Source organism: Orcinus orca, chromosome 4 (assembly GCF_937001465.1).
Source record: "Orcinus orca chromosome 4, mOrcOrc1.1, whole genome shotgun sequence".
NCBI lineage: Eukaryota > Metazoa > Chordata > Mammalia > Artiodactyla > Delphinidae > Orcinus > Orcinus orca.
Window position 1 is genome coordinate 38,126,541 of NC_064562.1, and position 20,445 is coordinate 38,146,985.

Genomic DNA, 20,445 nt, shown 5'->3' on the forward strand with positions numbered 1-20,445 from the left:
AGAATAATAGGGAAGCATTAGAAAGTATGAGACAGAGAGGGCAGACAACAGAAGCAGGAACTACAATCCTGCAGCCTGTGGAAAAAAAACCACATTTGCAGAAAGACAGACAAGATGAAAAGGCAGAGGGCTATGTACCAGATGAAGGAACAAGATAAAACCCCAGAAAAACAACTAAATGAAGTAGAGATAGGCAAACTTCCAGAAAAAGAATTCAGAATAATGATAGTGAAGATGATCCAGGACCTCGGAAAAAGAATGGAGGCAAAGATTGAGAAGATGCAAGAAATGTTTAACAAAGACCTAGAAGAATTAAAGAACAAACAAACAGAGATTAACAATACAATGACTGAAATGAAAACTACACTAGAAGGAATCAATAGCAGAATAACTGAGGCAGAAGAACGGATAAGTGACCTGGAAGACAGAATGGTGGAATGCACTGCTGCAGAACAGAATAAAGAAAAAAGAATGAAAAGAAATGAAGACAGCCTAACAGACTTCTGTGACAACATTAAACACAACAACATTTGCACTATAGGTGTCCCAGAAGGAGAAGAGAGAAAGGAGCCGAGAAAATAGATTATAGTCAAAACTTCTCTAACATGGGAAAGGAAATAGCCACCCAAGTCCAGGAAGCCCAGCGAGTCCCATACAGGATAAACCCAAGGAGAAACATGCCGAGAAACATAGTAATCAGACTGGCAAAAATTAAAGGCAATTCATTGAAAGCTGCAAGGGAAAAATGACAAATAACATACAAGGGAACTCCCATAAGGTTAACAGCTGATTTCTCAACAGAAACTCTACAAGCCAGAAGGGAGTGGCATGATAAACTTAAAGTGATGAAAGGGAAGAACCTACAACCAAGATTACTCTACCTGGCAAGGATCTCATTCAGATTCGATGGAGAAATCAAAAGCTTTACAGATAAGCAAAAGCTAAGAGAATTCAGCACCACCAAACTAGCTCTACAACAAATGCTAAAGGAACTTCTCTAAGTGGGAAACACAAGAGAAGAAGAGGACCTACAAAAACAAACCCAAAACAATGAAGAAAATGGTTATAGGAACATACATATCAATAATTACCTTAAATGAGAATGGATTAAATGCTCCAACCAAAAGACACAGGCTTGCTGAATGGATAAAAAAATAAGACCCATGGGCTTCCCTGGTGGCGCAGTGGTTGAGAGTGCCTGCCGATGCAGGGGACACAGGTTCGTGCCCTGGTGCAGGACGATCCCACATGCCACGGAGCAGCTAGGCCCATGAGTCATGGCCGCTGAGCCTGCGCATCCGGAGCTCCGCAATGGGAGAGGCCACAACAGTGAGAGGCCTGTGTACCGCAAAAAAAAAAAAAAAAAAAAGACCCATAATATGCTATCTACAAGACACCCACTTCAGACCTAGGGACACATACAGACTGAAAGTGAGGGGATGGAAAAAGATACTCCATGCAAATGGAAATCAAAAGAAAGCTGGAGTAGCAATACTCATATCAGATAAAATAGACTTTAAAATAAAGAATGTTACAAGAGACAAGGAAGGACACTACATAATGATCAAGGGATCAATCCAAGAAGAAGATATAACAATTATAAATATATATGCACCCAACATAGGAGCGCCTCAATACATAAGGCAACTGCTAACAGCTATAAAAGAGGAAATCGACAGTAACACAATAATAGTGGGGGATGTTAACACCTCACTTACACCAATGGACAGATCAACCCAAATGAAAATAAATAAGGAAACAGAAGCTTTAAATGACATAATAGACCAGATAGATTTAATTGATATTATAGGACATTACATCCAAAAACAGCAGATTACACTTTCTTCTCAAGTGTGCATGGAACATTCTCCAGGATAGATCACATCTCGGGTCACAAATCAATCCTCAGTAAATTTAAGAAAATTGAAATCATATCAAGCATCTTTTCTGACAACAACGCTATGAGATTAGAAATGAATGTAAAAAACACAAACACATGGAGGCTAAACAATACATTACTAAATAACCAACAGATCACTGAAGAAATCAAAGAGGAAATCAAAAAATACCTAGAGACAATGGATGATGAAAACACGACGATCCAAAATCTATGGGATGCAGCAAAAGCAGTTCTAAGAGGGAAGTTTATAGCTATACAAGCCTACCTCAAGAAACAAGAAAAATCTCAAATAAACAATCTAACTCTACACCTAAAGGAACTGGAGAAAGAAACAAACAAAACCCAAACTTAGCAGAAGGAAAGAAACCATAAAGATCAGAGCAGAAGTAAATGAAATAGAAACAAAGAAAACAACAGCAAAGATCAATAAAACTAAAAGCTGGTTCTCTGATGAGATAAACAAAATTGATAAACCATTAGCCAGACTCATCAAGAAAAAGAGGGACAGGACTCAAGTCAATAAAATTAGAAATGAAAAAGGAGAAGTTACGATAGACACTGCAGATATACAAAGCCTCCTAAGAGACTACTACAAGCAACTCTATGCCAACAAAATGGACAACCTGGAAGAAATGGACAAGTTCTTAGAAAGGTATAATCTTCTAAGACTGAAACCAGAAAGAAATAGGAAATATGAACAGACCAATCACAAGTAATGAAATTGAAACTGTGATTAAAAATCTTCCAACAAACAAAAGTCCAGGACCAGATGGATTCACAGGTGAATTCTATCAAACATTTAGAGAAGAGCTAACACCCATCCTTCTCAAACTCTTCCAAAAAACTGCAGAGGAAGGAACACTCCCAACTCATTCTATGAGGTCACCATCACCCTGATACCAAAACCAGACAAAGATACTAAAAAAAAAGAAAATTACAGACCAATATCACTGATGAATATAGATCTAAAAATCTTCAACAAAATACTAGCAAACAAAATCCAACAACACATTAAAAGGATCATACACCATGATCAAGTGGGATTTATCCCAGGGATGCAAGGATTCTTCAATATACACTAATCAATCAATGTGATACACCACATTAACAAATTGAAGATAAAAACCATATGATCATCTCAATAGATGCAGAAAAAGCTTTTGACAAAATTGAAGACCCATTTATGATAAAAACTCTCCAGAAAGTGGGCACAGAAGGAACTACCTCAACATAATAAAGGCCATATATGACAAACCCACAGCAAACATCATTCTCAATGGTGAAAAACTGAAAGCATTTCCTCTAAGATCAGGAACAAGACAAGGATGTCCACTCTCACCACTATTATTCAACAGAGTTTTGGAAGTCCTAGCCACGGCAATCAGAGAAGAAAAAGAAATAAAAGGAATACAAATTGGAAAAGAAGAAGTAAAACTGTCACTGTTTGCAGAGGACATGATAGTATACATAAGAAAATCCTAAAGATGCCACCATAAAACTACTAGAGCTAATCAATGAATTTGGTAAAGTTGCAGGATACAAAATTAATGCACAGAAATCTCTTGCATTCCTATACACTAATGAGGAAAAATCTGAAAGAGAAATTAAGGAAACACTCCCATTTACCATTGCAACAAAAAGAATAAATACCTAGGAATAAACCTACCTAGGGAGACAAAAGACCTGTATGCAGAAAACTATAAGACACTGATGAAAGAAATTAAAGACGATACCAACAGACGGAGAAATACACCATGTACTTGGATTGGAAGACTCAATATTGTGAAAACGACTATACTACCCAAAGCAATCTACAGATTCAATGCAATCCCTATCAAACTACCACTAGCATTTTTTATGGAACTAGAACAAAAAATCTTAAAATTTGTATGGAGACACAAAAGACCCTGAATAGCCAAAGCAGTCTTGAGGGAAAAAAACAGAGCTGGAGGAATCAGACTCCCTGACTTCAGATGATACTACAAAGCTACAGTAATCAAGACAATATGGTACTGGCACAAAAACAGAAACATAGATCAATGGAACAAGATAGAAAGCCCAGAGATAAACCCATGCACCTACGATCAACTAATCTATAACAAAGGAGGCAAGGATATACAATGGAGAAAAGACAGTCTCTTCAATAAGTAATGCTGGGTAAACTGGACAGTTACATGTAAAAGAATGAAATTAGAACACTCCCTAACACCATACACAAAAATAAACTCAAAATGGATTTGAGACCTAAATGTAAGACCAGACACTATAAAACTCTTAGAGGAAAACATAGGAAGAACCCTCTTTGACATAAATTACAGCAAGATCTTTTTGGATCCACCTCCTAGGGTAATGGAAATAAAAACAAAAATAAACAAATGGGACCTAATGAAACTTCAAAGCTTTTGTACAGCAAAGGAAACCATAAACAAGACAAAAAGACAACCCTCAGAATGGGAGAAAATATTTGCAAATGAATCAACGGACAAAGGATTAATCTCCAAAATATATAAACAGCTCATGTAGCTCAATATTGAAGAAACAAACAACCCAATCCACAAATGGGCAGAAGACCTAAATAGACATTTCTCCAAAGAAGACATACAGATGGCCAAGAAGCCCATGAAAAGATGCTCAACAGCACTAATTATTAGAGCAATGAAAATCAAAACTACAGTGAGGTATCACCTCACACCAGTTAGAATGGGCATCATCAGAAAATCTACAAACAACAAATACTGGAGAGGGTGTGGAGAAAAGGGAACCCTCTTACACTCTTGATGGGAATGTAAATTGATACAGCCACTATGGAGAACAGTATGGAGGTTCCTTAAAAAACTAAAAATAGAATTACCATATGATCCAGCAATCTCACTACTGGGCATATACCCAGAGAAAACCATACTTCAAAAAGACACATGCACCCCAATGTTCATTGCAGCACTATTTACAATAGCCAGGTCATGGAAGCAACCTACATGCCTATTGACAAACGAATGGATAAAGAAGTTGTGGTACCTATATACAATGGAATATTACTCAGCCATAAAAAGGAATGAAATTGAGTCATTTGTTGAGACGTGGATGGATCTAGAGACTGTCATAGAGAGTGAAGTAAGTCAGAAAGAGAAAAACAAATATCGTATATTAATGCATGTATGTGGAACCTAGAAAAATGGTACAGATTAACAGGTTTGCAGGGCAAAAGTTCAGACACAGATGTAGAGAACAAATGTATGGACACCAAGTGGGGAAAACCACAGGGGGGTGGGGATGGCAGTGTGCTGAATTGGGCAACTGGGATTGACATGTATACACTGATGTGTATAAAATTGATGACTAATAAGAAGCTGCTGTATAAAAAAATAAAATTCAAAAATTAGAAAAAAAGAAACGAATAGTAAACTCTATTCGAGTTATTTGTATGGAAATATGTTAATATAAATGTTTCAGACATTACATGAAATTTCTAAAAATCTTATAGGTTCTGGTATAATGTTATAAGTCATAATTCTAGTTTACTTTAAAATATATATCTCAGAAGTAACTTAATTTGCTTGTCAACTGCATTATTATGAACTTTCATCAAATCTTAAACTGTGGTCATTTTTTAAGTCTTTTGTCATTTACAGACAGTTCTGGGTGTACTCTGATGCTTTTGCAAAAATGTTCCTATAAAAGGGTTTCATCTTCAAGGAATTCATTGAAAAGACTGTGACAAGTACAGGTTTCTGGTAACTGACTATACTGCTGAACTGAATGAATAAGCATTTTCAGAACTCTAATGGAAAACTGATGAATTCATAAAAGTGCTAACAAAAGATCAAGATGAAAAAAAATTAATTACATGGGACTGAGTGAACTGATTATAATTTTTGTGACTTTGTTTGAATAAAAAAAGTGTGATGTAAATTTATGTAAAAAGAACTTAATGTAAAACAATGCCACTCTTCTCACATATTTTCTCATTTTGGAAAATACAGATATTTTCTGTTAAAAACGTGATTTATGCTGACATGTAATAGGTTGATTATTGTTATTATAAATGAATTAATAAATATTTTTAAGTTTCAAAAAGAAAAAGAAAATATGAGACAGATATTTACATATTAGTGGAAAGAGTGTAATGATCAATTTTAACTGAGAACCAAATTTGGAATCACGTGACAAAAAGTATATTAAATTACATGTTTTCATATGTATAATAGAAGGGTAAAACCCAATATTTTAACAATAGCTATCTCAGATGAAGATGAAGAATGCGTAAAAAAAGGAGCTTGCATTTTTTTTTTTTTTTTTTTTGCGGTACGCGGGCCTCTCGTTGTGGCCTCTCCCGTTGTGGAGCACAGGCTCCAGACGCGCAGGCTCAGTGGCCATGGCTCACGGGCCCAGCCGCTCCGTGGCATGTGGGATCTTCCCAGACCGGGGCACGAACCTGTGTCCCCTGCATTGGCAGGCGGACTCTCAACCACTGTGCCAGCAGGGAAGCCCCAGGAGCTTGCATTTTTAAATGATTCTGTTTAAAATATTTTTTTTACAATGAGGATGTAGTGTCTTCGTTATCAAAATAAAAAAAGCAACTTGAATGTAGGTTTCTGCTATAAACTTTTGTTATAATAGCTCAGTGTAAAAGAGAATCTATATTATGTTAAGCTTTTTTTTTTTTTAAAGAAAAGGCATTGGATTTTGAAATGGATATTAAAGATTTTTATTTACTGTCTTAGTTAAGAGACTTCAGAACATACATTTTAAGGGGTATTTTAAATAGTATTAATAAAAATATGATTAGTATGATTTAAAATGTTCAGAAAATCTTTTTCAAAGAGCTTGTTATAATTATTAATATTTAGATAGTACAAAAGAACAATAACTTAAGTAAAAACACTACAGCATGATACATTGTGAGCTATTTAATATTTGTGTAATCATTTTTTTAGATTAGGAAATACATACTAAAACAGATATAAGCTTCCTTGTATTTACATACATTAATTATATATAAGTATTTAATGAAAATAATCACGTGTATATGAGATTGTGTGTGGGTACATGCGTGGTAAGAATCCAGACCAGCTTAGTTTTGACAATTTTGAAGATGTTCAATAGGAAGAATCAGAAGCCTTGTGAGGGAAATTATCCTAGAACAATGGGCAAGATCAGATTCATATAAATAGGGTGATGCCTAGTTTGAGCAGGCTTACATATTATTTATCTACTATTTCATGCTTTTTTCTTAGTCAGTTCAATGTCCCAGAAGATCTGAAGTCTTAGTCTTAAATAAGTCTATGATTACATTTTTGAAAATTAATTGTTTCTTTCTCTTCCTTCTTCTTCTTTTTTTTTTTGGCTTGGGGAAACTTGAATAGTAATTCTTTCCCTGGCATAGGATGACTCTTAAATGCAAAAAATAAAATTAATCTCAGATGATTCCAACTTTGGGGTTTTATTTTTTTTAAGATTTTAACAAACGTATATACTATATATTAAGCACTAATTCCTGTACAGCTTATTTTTACTAGTTTGCATCCAACTAGTTTAATGTATTATGAATGTCAGCTGTCTAAATCTTTTAAAACATGTCTCAACTGAAATTGCAGAGCAATCAGAGCAAAAGCCATGGAGTAAATGAAAGAATGAGATGTTTCCATGATAATTAAGACCAAGGATCCATGAGGGGCAGAAGAAAACAAGCACTCAAGGATAAAAATCAAGTTTTCTACCTAGGTTAGGTATTAACTGGAATGGGATCTTGGAATTACCAACTTTGATTTGGTGTAATAATAATGAAGATGCAAAAAAAGAAAAAAAAAAAAAAGATTTTTGGGCACTATTTTCCTGAATGGAAACCTTCACCAAAAGAGGGTAAATGATTTATAGGCAAGTTTTCTCCAAAATGAGTAAATGACATCAGTTCTAATTCTTACTGAGGTTACTAACCAGCCATCAGGATATTATCTTTAATACTTAGAAGGGAAACTGGTAGGTAGGGAGAGGTAAGGCCTCATCAGAGAATTCTAACAAGATATAGCATCACAGAGTGTTTACCTAGGTATTATCCTTACCTCCGTAAACTCTTCAGGTAAAGGTGAACCATCATAGTCTGTATCTTCTGCTCTCTCTTCACATAACTTCCCACTGGTTTTCAATGCACCTGGGAAAGAAAGAAATAGGCCAAGAGGAATTAAAATGCTCTGTAGAGGCCTTCCTGTACTCCTTCCGTGTACCAACTTACTCATTCTGGTTCATCTACCTGGAGCACAGGCATCTCGTGCTGCATTATTTTGGTTTAAAAGATTCTGAGCTTCCTCATCCACAACATCCAGCAGAGACTGGATAACTTCAGCTTCTTGAGGATCATCATAAATATCATCTTCTTGTACATCAGATTCTTGAAAAACAGTAATTTACATGGGATTTTACTTTAAAAAATATTGGTATGAGAAAGAGACAATGTGTCAAATATAATATGCCAGGACTTCCAAATTTTAAGCATCCACTTTGAAAAACCAGCCATGACAGGAAAAGTGGTTTACACTAATGGGACCCAGGCATTTTTAGTTCTAGAGCTACTTTGGCTGTTATGACAAAAGACCACACAAATGCAACTGAATAAACCAAAATCAATCTCTGTGATACACCTTTTCAAAGGACATTAATAATTTAATACTTATTTCCATAACTTAATCCCAAATTGTTAATTTATAAAGGAAACTAGAGAAATTTCAACCAAAGAAGTTATGTTACAAAGATTAAGGATATAATAGGGCAGCCCAAACATCCCCAAGAAAAAATGTCTCAGTTATTAGGTAGCCAGTGAATTGCTGCTTCAAAAAAATACAAGAAACAATTATCAAACAAAACTGCTATCTCTTCAATCATTTAAAAATCATTTTAATCTTAGAGATGAGAATGAATACTGGACATTTGTACAGTAGTGCAGCTAATATTAATTTTACGCTGTTCTTTTATTTCTCTGAACAATAATCTTTCCTTTTAAGGCTACAGGCACATGTAAGGCAAATAAGAAAGGCTGCCAACATTTCTTTATTACTTGAATTATTAGGGCATTTAGAGTAACTCGATGACTCGATTTGGGAAACTACCTTTGGATAGAATCAGGTCTGCTGATTCCTTCATCTGATAAGTAGAACATTTTCTTTCAGGGTACAAAATTTCAATTATTTCTTCTCCATTAACCTAAAGTATAAAACCAAAGCAAATCATTAGTTTTCTATTTTACTAACATCCAGGATTAGGAAGGGACTGCACACTGTCCCTCCATGTCCTTCTCCCCTTCTTTCTCAGTACAAAATCCTTTTTATATCTCCCCACCTTGGATCAGTGCTTCTAGGAGATACCAGTGCAATGAAATATGTAAAGGGTATGGGACTTTCCATCATCAGATATGCCTGGAAACACTAGGTTAAGCAACATTAAATCAATATTTTTATTCCAAGAATTCTCACAATGCTTACTAATAGAAATTTTGAGTTGTCAAAAGAGAAATGTATTATGTAGTATTTCCTAAATTTATTTGACCGCAGAAATCTCTTTTTAAGGCATATTCTATGGGATCTGTCTTCCATAGAACTTCTTCGAAAAGTTAAATAGACCTACTAAAAGTTCAGGGAAATGAGAAAAAAGTCAATCTTTTAAGTATTTGTGAAGTTGTTACATGGACATAGTCTTCAGTTTAGCAATCTGATCAACTGTTGGCTATAAAGATTTTCAAATCTAGTCTAAACCTCATCTCAATTTAAGGAAAATAGCAATGGATTCATAACTATAAAGTACTAATTAAATGGAATGTAACTTTTAAATTCAATGGTTAATTGTGAAGCACTTCATGGCACGTAGCCTATTAAAAGAAAGATGATTAGGGCAAAATGCAATATTAAATGATTAGAATAAATTAAAATAATTTTATACAAATAAAGCGTGGTTTGCTTTAAAGATTTTACTTTTTTATTAAGATAAAAGGTAGACCTAGAGTCTGTCATACAGAGTGAAGTCAGAAAGAGAAAAACAAATACCGTATGCCAACACATATATATGGAATCTAAAAAACAACAACAAAAAAGGTCATGAAGAACCTAGGGGCAAGACGGGAATAAAGATGCAGACCTAATAGATAATGGACTTGAGGATACAGGGAGGGGGAAGGGTAAGATGGGACAAAGTGAGAAAGTGGCATGGACATATATACACTACCAAACGTAAAATAGATAGCTAGTGGGAAGCAGCCGCATAGGACAAGGAGATCAGCTCTGTGCTTTGTGACCACCTAGAGGGGTGGGATAGGGAGGGTGGGAGGGAGGGAGATGCAAGAGGGAAGAGATATAGGGATATATGTATATGTATAACTGATTCACTTTGTTATAAAGCAGAAACTAACACACCATTGTAAAGCAGTTATACTCTAATAAAGATGTTAAGAATAAAAAAGATAAAAGGTAGAGATAGTAGATGCAATGAAATTATCTCTTCATAAATAATGGTTACATAATGTCAAAAAATTTCACTGGATTGTAAAATTCCACTCTTCATGAGAAATTCATAGTACAGACATTAGTATTCAAGGACAGAATATCATTTAGGAGACTTCCTGGAAGATTTTAACTCCAACAAAAAATGTTTACAGTCACGAATAACAAAAGTTCTAATTCCAGAAATCTTGTTGAGCTGATACGATTTTCAGATTACTAGGAGGGAAATGCCTCAGCTCTGGATTTTACATGGAAAGATATTTGAGTAGTGAGGTTCAGAATAGATTGCATGAGATACGTGTGAGATAAAACAGTTCCATGAAATGAAGATCCAGCTGGAAGCTGTGTATATTACATGCCAGAAAGTAAAAAGAAATGTTAGCCAAACAAATGGGTATAAATGTAGCCTTAAATAAAGAGCTTGAAAGTGGAATTTAGTTACGTATTAAAATATTTTTGTTAAAACACCTCCAGATTTCCCTGTGATAATCTTAAACGATTTAGGTTCTTTCATTTTATTATGTAGTAAAGCATTTTCTATGTCTTTAAAAAAGCAAGTAAGCCTATTTCTTTTGCCACTACAGTTTTGCCTCACTAGTAGCAGAGATCTGTCATTTGAGAGTCACTGCTGGTCAATGTTAACCCACTCATAATTACATTTTTCTCTTCTGGGTATCTAAGAGACAACCAAAAGAACTGTGCATATTAATAAAAAATCCCAGCACTAAAGCTATCTATATAAGTAATCAGCCTATTTAAGAGCTGAATGTGTGCCCGATGATGTAGGGTTACTTGTGTGGGGGCTTTTCATTGTGTGTTACTTAGTCCTATTAGTTCACTAAGTACATGTATCTAAAAATCAATACATGTGTCTAAAAAAGGCAAATATTTAAATATGAAATCAGTTTGGTTCAAAATACAAACAAACTACTTATTTAGATAAGGAAGTAGGACACAAAGAAGGTGGCTTTTCACTTACCTTGGAGAATGAGTTATTAGGTGTGAGTGCCGGTTTGCCACAAGGCTCCACAATGTGATGACCTGAAGGAAGAACAGAAAGAAAAGGATGAGCCACTCAGAACCACATCAGGGACAACAAAATAGTGAAAGAAAACCCATATTTCTGCGCATGTTCTTATTTTTATTAATACACTAAGAGAGGTCATATCACAAAGTGATTAAAATCAACTAAATCGAATCAAATATTAGAGAAGGGTTTATTCCAAGGACAAAGCCAATTTCTTAAAAGAAAATAGTTTGCATAAAAGCTCAGTTTGGGCTAAATGTTTCTAGTGTGAGACACTAAATATAGATTTTCCCAACTAAATGGAAGAGACATTACAGGTGCTGAACTATATAGTCACTGGAAAGATAGCAGGTCCTTTATCTCATTTCACAAAGACTATCAATTTAACACGGAAAAATAAGTATGGATACAACTGGAAAGGACTTTTAGTATATTTATAAACCAAATGTGGATTTTAACTCTTAGACATCAGCACAAAAATTAAATACATATATTAAAAATGATATTGTTTCCTCTACAGTTAAAAATTAGATTCATTATTTCCAGGAGATACCTTATTAAACTACCAGGAAAAATAATTAAAAAGTATACCAAAAATGAACCACTGGTTCAAAAGAATCATACTGGAATAGTATAAAGCACAATAGTTTATTATTTGTAATCTCTCCCATCTGTTCCCCCTGTTCCTCTCTCCCCCTCTGTCCCCAGGCAACCACTGATCTCCTTTGTCACTATAGATTAATTTGCACTTTTGTACAATCTTGTACAAATGGAATAATACAATATGGATTCTTTTTTTTGTCTGTTTTTTTTCATTCAGCATACCTATTTTATTTTAATTATGTTGTTGCATGTATCAACAGTCTATTCATTTTTATTGCTGAGTAGTATTCTGTTGCTTGGATATATTACAAATGGTTATTCATTCAACAGATTTTAGACATTTGAGTGGTTTCAGATTTTGGTTATTACAAAGAAAGCTGCTAAGAAATTCCTGTACAAGTTTTTGTGTATGAATATATGCTTTGTTTTCTCTTTAGTAAACAAACAGGAGTGGAACGGCTAGATCGTATGGTGGGCATATGTTTAAATTTTTAAGAAACTGTCAAACTGCTTTCCAAAATGGTTGTACCATTTTACATTTTCATCACTACAAGAGAGTTCCTATTACTGATACTATGTGATTTTCAGAATTCATAAAGAAATTAGGCCTGAGAATCCCATAAAGACAGATTACTAGGCAGTTTCTACAAGGGGGCAGGGCACAGCTACCCTCCTCTGCCTTGAAAGTTACAAACAGGAGTGTTCTCAGAGGTCACTAGAAAAATGCTCTCCTGACTGTTCTGTGAAGTAGTTTGACTCTAATGTGAACCAGAACTATTAGAAAGCAGCAAGAAGGACCCCTAAGGCATTCAGGTAACAACAGAGAACAAAGATAATCAAACTACAACTGCAATTGGCAGATTTCTTTTAGCTATTTTGGTATTTAGATACTACTGCCTGATAACCTAAAAGTTTAGTTATATAAGAAGTACTAAGAAGTACTGGATTTACATTTCAAATACTCTTTAAGTTCAACCACATTCCCCTGTACCTAACATTCTTATATGAATACTATCAATAAAAGCTACATTTACTGAGCTGATTATGTAAATGAGAGCATGGAGTCAGACATCCTAGGTTTAAATTCTGGCTTGACTATTTATTAACCCTGTAGCTTGGGCAAGTTATCAAACTTTTCTGTGCCTTGGTTTCCCCTTCTATAAAAGGAGGATAATAGTAATACTAGTCTCACAGGGTTGCTGTGAGGATTTGAGCACCTAGAAGAATGCTTAGTCCAGAAAAAGCATTAAATTAATGTTTGCTGCCACAACTATTAAGATTATGATTTCTATTACTATGCTAGAATATAAGACAGATACTTTGTTTACTCATTGCTATATTCACAATGCCCAGAACATTGCCTGGCATAGAGAAGAAATTTAGTAACTGTCTGAATAAATTATTATGTGACAATCATTGTGGTAAGTATATTATTGTATTTATGTCTCATTATAACCTTAACAGATAGATACTATTAATTCTTATTTTACTGGCAGAAAATAGAGGCTTAGATACAGATCAAGTAACTTGCTAAGGTTACACAGGACTTGTAAACTCAGTTCTATCTGGCTTTAAATGCCATGCTGCTCTACTCTTTCCTATTATGCACAGAATATTAGAGATGCTTTTATTTAAGTGTAATTTTTTCACTCAGATCCTGCAAAACAGTCTGGAAGGGCAATAAAAACATTTTGGTGATAGTATCCAAACTTGCTTTTGGGGAAAAAAATAGTTACCTCTCTATAACTACTTACTGTCATAAAATGACTATATCCTTACCATTGGCTTTGGCTGACTTTGGAGCTGAAACAGCAGACATCTTAGAACTGGGAACCACTGGATGACCATTTCTGTGTTGTTTACAAAAAACAAAACAAAACAAAATGCAATTGCAAATTATTTAAGATGTTTGTTTAAATATCCTTCAAGCCATCTGTTAACTATTTAGCCTCAGGAACTTTATTTTAGATGGGCTTCAGGGGGTCTAGGTACTTCCTGAAGCTGCAGACAAAATTTTATCAGGGTTCATCTATACATGGTTGAGGGAGACATTCTTGACTGAAAAAAGATTAAGAATCACTTCTTTACATAATCTTTCTTGGGTTTCAGTTCAATACATCACCACATTTCCCCTCTCATTTAAAACACTGGTAATATTCATGATCTAATAACTTAGTTCACTGTCACTCAGGTGATAGTTCAAAGATAACCACACTCAAAAGTCACAGATCACTAAGTTTTGCCTATCTTAAGCCCCTGATACGTGTTTTTCTTTGGAATTACTTTAAGTGAAAATCTAGACAAAATACATATATTCAAAGCATTATAAGAATAGTACAACCCAACATGAAAAACAGTCAAGAGACAGCACCTTGGAAGAGTATTAGAATGTGATTTTATTGTTGCTAATACTTGAAAGAAAAGGGAGGTTGCCTAAGGTATACAGTGTTGGGAGAGGCAATCAGCCATGGGTCCTAAGCATCCCTGTATGTTCTTGCTGGGTACCTCAGAAATGCAAAGGCTCTAACCACTTTTTATCTGGGCCAATTCTCAAGGCTATGTTCATGGTGAGCAAGCTTGAGGAATTATGTAATCTCTCTACCCAAACAAAATGCAAGCTTTCTTACAGGCTGCTATAAAGTGGTGGGTTCCCTGGCTCTTCTTACAGTACTCTTCTCCTGTACTATAACCCACTGCATGTACAGAAACCCACTAGGCCCACATATGTCATCTCCATGGGACTTGGAGGACATGGGAACCGACACCAATACCATGCTCATGCTGCTTGCTGTGCCTTTAGTAATAAGGTCTTTTGTTTCCGATACAGGAGTTTCATATCTTCTACCAGCATTCATAAAACAATAACTGGCTAGTTTATTAGTTTGCAAATAGGGTAAAATTACAGACACTTTACAGCTCTTGACAAATAATTACCACAGTATACAACCCTCCATTACTGTTACCCTGTAGACTTTATTTTATTATTTCTTTAATTTTTAAATAAATTTATTTATTTTATTTTTGGCTGCATTAGGTCTTTGTTGCTGCGCACGGGCTTTCTCTAATTGCGGCGAGTGGGGGCTACTCTTCCTTGCGGTGCGCGGGCTTCTCATTGCGGTGGTTTCTCTCGTTGCAGAGCATGGGCTCTAGGCACGCAGCCTTCGGTAGTTGTGGCACATGGGCTCAGCAGTTGTGGCCTGCGGGCTCTAGAGCACAGGCTCAGTAGTTGTGGCTAGTGGGCTCAGTTGCTCCACGGCATGTGGGACCTTCCCAGACCAGGGCTCGAACCTGTGTCCCCTGCGTTGGCAGGCAGATTCTTAACCGCTGTGCCACCAGGAAAGCCCCCCTGTGGACTTAAAAGAGGGCAGCAATAAAACAACAGAGGAGAGAGAGCTGGAAGAAGAATGAAGGGTAAGGTAACTATGACTGCTACTACTGTATCTATAGCTACTACTGTACTGTAGTGACTTCAGCAAAGATAAAAGTAGAAAGAGAAAAGAAACTGATTTAGACCTAGGGTAAGGGCTGCTCTAGTGATTTGGAGGCAAAAAATTCATCTAGATCTATGGTTAGCAGAAATGTTTTCATAAAAACATTTTCCAGGTTGTTTGAACACTCTCCTCCTCCACTAATTAACATTCAGGTACACCTATGAAAATAACTGTATGCCAATCTAATTTTTAGAAATATTGAAGAAAACTGGTCAGGGGTTATGTTCAAGGGAAAAAGTATACAATCTAACTTAAAGGTTCAGAAGGAAAAATGGGTTTATGATCAAATGATTTAATTAACAGTTTCTATATTTTGGAAGACATACTATATAAAACTCACCATGTATCGCAGATACAAATGTGAAGTTTTCTCTTATGTAACATAAGATCGTAATCTAGAAAGCCCGGGTTCATGTACATGTGGCAGGCGGAGTAATGGCCCCCCCAAAGATGTCTGCATTATAATCCCCAGAACCTTTGAATATGTTATCTTGCATGGCAAAAGGAATTTTGCAGATGTGAGTAAATTAAGGATCTAGAGATGAGGAGATTATTCTGGATTATCTGGCTGGGCCCAATGTAATCACAGGGGTCCTTATAAGTTAAACAGAGAGGTAGGAATGTCAGAGTCAGAAAGATGTGACAACCAAAGCAGAGAGTGCTGTGATTGCTGGCTTTAAAGGTGGCAAAGGGCTATGAACTAAGGAATATGGGCAATGTCTAGAAGTTGGAAAAGCAAGGAAATGGATTTTCTCCTGGAGCCTATGGAAGGGAGCTTGCCAACGCCTTGACTTTAGGACAAAGAATTTGTAGTAATTTAATAGTAGTAAGAAACTAATACATAGGGACTTCCCTGGTGGTCCAGTGGTAAAGAATCCACCTTCCAGTGCAGGTGACACGAGTTCAATCACTGGTTGGGGAACTAAGATCCCACATGCCGCGGAGCAACTAAGCCCCTGTGCCACAACTACCGAGCTCGCACACCTCAGCTAGAGAGCCCACCTGCTGCAAACTACAGAGCCCACACACCCTGGAGCCTGCACCACAACTAGAGAAGAGAAAACCCGCATGCCACAACTAGAGAAGCCTGGGCGCCGCAACAAAGAGCCCATGCACCACAATGAGCACCTCAACGAGTGCTGCAACAAAAAGATCCCACATGCTGCAATGAAGACCCGATGCAGCCAAATAAAAACATTAAAAAAAGAGAAACTAATACATATTTTTTTTCAATTTATTTCCATTAAGTGAAAGAAAAGCTGCTATTAGCATTTTTTATAACGTGAAATTGTCAAGAGGTATAGTGAATGTGATGGTCTATGCCCCATTGGTTGTAGACATGACTTTCAGGTAGGACTGACCGTGTCCCAGCTCTGGGAATCGGCCAGGACTGGCCTGGGCCAGTCAATACAGTCTTATCCCTTTTCCTCATCAGGGCTGGTCTTAATTTAGGTCTAAGGCAATCAGCACACAGCCCTTGCTTTACTACAGTGATTGCTGAGACCTGTTTGAGGATTGCTCGGGATAGTGTGGGATGCAGGTGCGAGGCATGAAAACTGGCACAGACATTTGACTACTATGAAGAAAACACATAAATTACTAACCCCCATTCACTTAGTCTGTGAATTACTAATTCAGGAATATCTTTAAGAAAACCTAGTATCTTTTAATGGCCTGAAATGCATGTGCACACACAAACAAAATCTGTGAATAACTGTAGAGTACCTTGTTGCTTTCAGCACCACTGAAGGCAGTGACATGTCTAATGCTCTCCTAGCTTCTTCCAAAGTCATTCCTTGTGTGCTGACTCCGTTCACATAGTGGATGATGTCTAAGAGCTGGAGATTACCCTCAGTGGCTGCAACTGACCTTGGATTGATATCACTAACATATACCACTTGATGAAGGCTGTCGTGACCTCCAGATAAGGAAAAACCTTTAGGGAACAGAAAAATATTTGTTTCCTTAGTCTTAACAGTACTTACTCTTAATCTAGCCAAGAAAAATCACACTGCACAAAGCTTGAATTTGCATTACCCAGCTCCTCTTTGTTGCATGTAAATGTAATGTCAGGTAGCAAATCAGGCAGCATTAGCATCCTGGGTAATTCTAGAACTCGGCCAAGAACTAATCTGACTGTCTTGGGTGCAGCTCGGAGTAGATTCACTGCATCTGTGTGAGTCATTTTTGTAACATCTGTATCATTAACCTATAAAAATGAGAATGGGGCAAAGTAGGATTACAATTACTGGAACACAGAAGTTGCCAACAAAATACAGTAATTCCCCTAACTTTTTATATAATTTATTTTAGCCAGTAGGAGATTCACAATAAAGAACGGTCTCTAGTTTATTGGTAATCCCCTCTACTGTGGAAATCATGAACACAATGACCAAGTAATTATAAATGAAATAATAATGTAAAATACCTAACAAATGTCATTACTTTGCTAATACAGAAAATTTATTCTTATAGCAATTTAAGAAACTTTCTCTTCCTGAGACCCAAGATAGCTTGTTTAATGCCTTAACTGAGATTAAGCATTTTCCAAATTATTACTATATAAAGGCCTTTACTTTTAAGAGGTGGAGAAGGAAAACATAAACCAAGCAGTGAAATAGAGTATTATATTAACTCAACCTTCTTGCTTTTCCTTCTTTGGTCCTGGATTGATCTCTGGTCACATTTGCACAAATAGAGTCTGTTTAAATGTCTCACCTTTATGAGCCGGTCCCCAGGTCTTAGCCTTCCATCACTTTTGGCTGGATCCTGAATGACATCATGAACATAACAACCAATACTCTGATTGCCTTTGGTTACTGTAAAACCCAGGCTTCCTTTTTCCGACTTAATTAGGGTAATGTGGAGTTCTATCATCTCCTAAGGGAAGAAAACAGTGATTCTTTTAGGTTGTCTATTTTGCTGTAAAGGCAAAGAGAAAGACAAATATTTCCATTGATTAACACAGGAGGACACTACACCTTAAAAGGTTACTTAACTTGCCCAAGTGAAGAAGCCAGGTATGTCCAATTCTAGAAAATGCCTCCCTGCCCATGTAAGAGTTGAGTTTAAATTCAACATTATGTGCTTGTCTAGAGATAGCTGAGACAGAACTTACTCATGCTTCAATTCTTGTATTTTCAGAACAAACAGAGACAAACACCCATGCCAAGAGCAACAAAAGAAAGTTTTTTGGGGGGTAAATACATGAAGTCTGGGTGACTAAATATCACAACTTGAGGTATTTAGTTGTATAATTTTTTTTTTTAAGATTTCAATTGAGATAAGGTTGCTTACAGCTTACAGGCATGATGACAGACTTCTAAGGAAATCGTTCAAAGATTATTTTCACTCTGTTGCTGAGAATGAAGTTGAAGATGTAGATGCTACACACACACACATACACACACACACACACACACACACACACATGCAATTATAGGAAAATGAAGTATCTGGAAAGATTAACTCCAAAATGTTTATGGTTTTTGAATAGTGAGATTATAGGTGGTTTTAATTTTTGTTTTCTAATTTTCCTATAATAAATATTTATTACTTAGGTAACAAAAAAAAAAAGTATTGAAAAAGGGTGATTTTGAATCAGTGTTAAGCATATTATTCTTGGAAATTTGGCTGGCTTCCAAACTGAATTTGTAGCTTTAGAAGTTCTAGGGCTATTAGTAAAGAAAAGGATTCCATTTAGGCACCCATAAAACAGTGTGGAGGAGAATAAAATTACATTCAAACTTGATTAAAAATTAAACAGGTAACTCATCAGAATTTGGGAAATAACAGGTACTGTGCTAGGTGCTCTACATATGTTATTTCATTTAATCCTCACCACAATACTATGAGGTTACTAGTCTCATTTTAGAGCTAAAACTACTTAAGACTCAGAGGATTAAGTAATTTGTCCATAGGCACCTGCCAAACTACAGCAGGTCAGTGGTAGAGTCAGGATTTATACTCAGGTCTTTTTGCCTTTTCCCTTAATTCTCAGCAGAGAAACATACCAGCCAGATATGTTATCTATTTACTGAACATAGATATGAGGCTAATCTAAAACACAGCCTTTTCCCTAAAGGGAAACTGTGGAGGACTACATTTTACTTGAGAAAATATGGAATTTTCTTCATACAAAGGAAATAACTCACCAGTTCAAAGTCTTCAAGGTGGTTTTCCAAGTCATTTTTCAAAGACGTCAAGCTTTCCTGTCTAGTTGGCTCAGAAGTGTGACATTTATGATATTTATCCATTGCATTAGTGGAAGCAGATTCTGACTGAGATTGACAACTCTGCCCAGGAGTTACATCGGGTGGTCGAGGGGAAGGATTACTACAGAGACAAAGTAAGACTATTTTCAAACACATTGCAATGTCAATATAGTAAGTTTGTGCCACAAACAGAAAATGCTCAACAAATATTTATGTTTGCTTTTTATTGAGATCCTAAGTTACTTTTTGTCTGATTCTGGACTATGAATTTATTTCACATCTGTTCTATGCCAACATTACTGATTCTTATTCTCTGTCTACCTCTTTAAGCTGCAAAAATCAGTATGAAAAGTTAAATAGATATACTTTTTTGTTGTTTTTTGTGGTATGCGGGCCTCTCACTGTTGTGGCCTCTCCCCTTACGGAGCACAGGCTCTGGACGCGCAGGCTCAGCGGCCATGGCTCACGGGCCCAGTCGCTCCGCGGCATGTGGGATCTTCCCGGACCGGGGCACAAACCCGTGTCCCCTGCATTGGCAGGCGGACTCTCAACCACTGCGCCACCAGGGAAGCCCTAAATAGGTATACTTTTGACTCCTAGTTGTTAATTCAAGGCTGAAGCTAATGTTATCAGAAGCCTAATGTGTGTTTCAACATAAGAAAAAGGAAGAAATAAGAAAAGAGTAAGTCTTATTCTTGTAGTTATTTTGGATGACACAATAGGAAAA

At 36.2% G+C, this 20,445-nt stretch overlaps 1 protein-coding gene across 15 annotated transcripts in view; it reads right to left on the minus strand.

Annotated features, from left to right (window-relative positions):
* Nucleotides 1-20,445, minus strand: part of PTPN13 (protein tyrosine phosphatase non-receptor type 13) — a 235,554-nt gene that overhangs the window by 23,836 nt on the left and 191,273 nt on the right. For 12 of the 15 annotated variants that reach the window (XM_049709054.1, XM_033413401.2, XM_033413404.2 and 9 more), the window contains 9 exons: nucleotides 19,659-19,839; nucleotides 18,223-18,384; nucleotides 17,542-17,713; nucleotides 17,230-17,440; nucleotides 13,793-13,863; nucleotides 11,363-11,424; nucleotides 9,001-9,094; nucleotides 8,148-8,285; nucleotides 7,960-8,048 (listed from right to left, as the gene is read on the minus strand). In XM_049709054.1, coding sequence (XP_049565011.1) covers nucleotides 7,960-8,048; nucleotides 8,148-8,285; nucleotides 9,001-9,094; nucleotides 11,363-11,424; nucleotides 13,793-13,863; nucleotides 17,230-17,440; nucleotides 17,542-17,713; nucleotides 18,223-18,384; nucleotides 19,659-19,839 — 1,180 coding nt within the window. Of the gene's footprint in view, nucleotides 1-4,297; nucleotides 5,251-6,589; nucleotides 7,291-7,959; nucleotides 8,049-8,129; nucleotides 8,286-9,000; nucleotides 9,095-11,362; nucleotides 11,425-13,792; nucleotides 13,864-17,229; nucleotides 17,441-17,541; nucleotides 17,714-18,222; nucleotides 18,385-19,658; nucleotides 19,840-20,445 lie in introns of those variants that run through there. The other 3 variants (XM_049709056.1, XM_033413408.2, XR_004479207.2) reach the window with 3 other exon arrangements.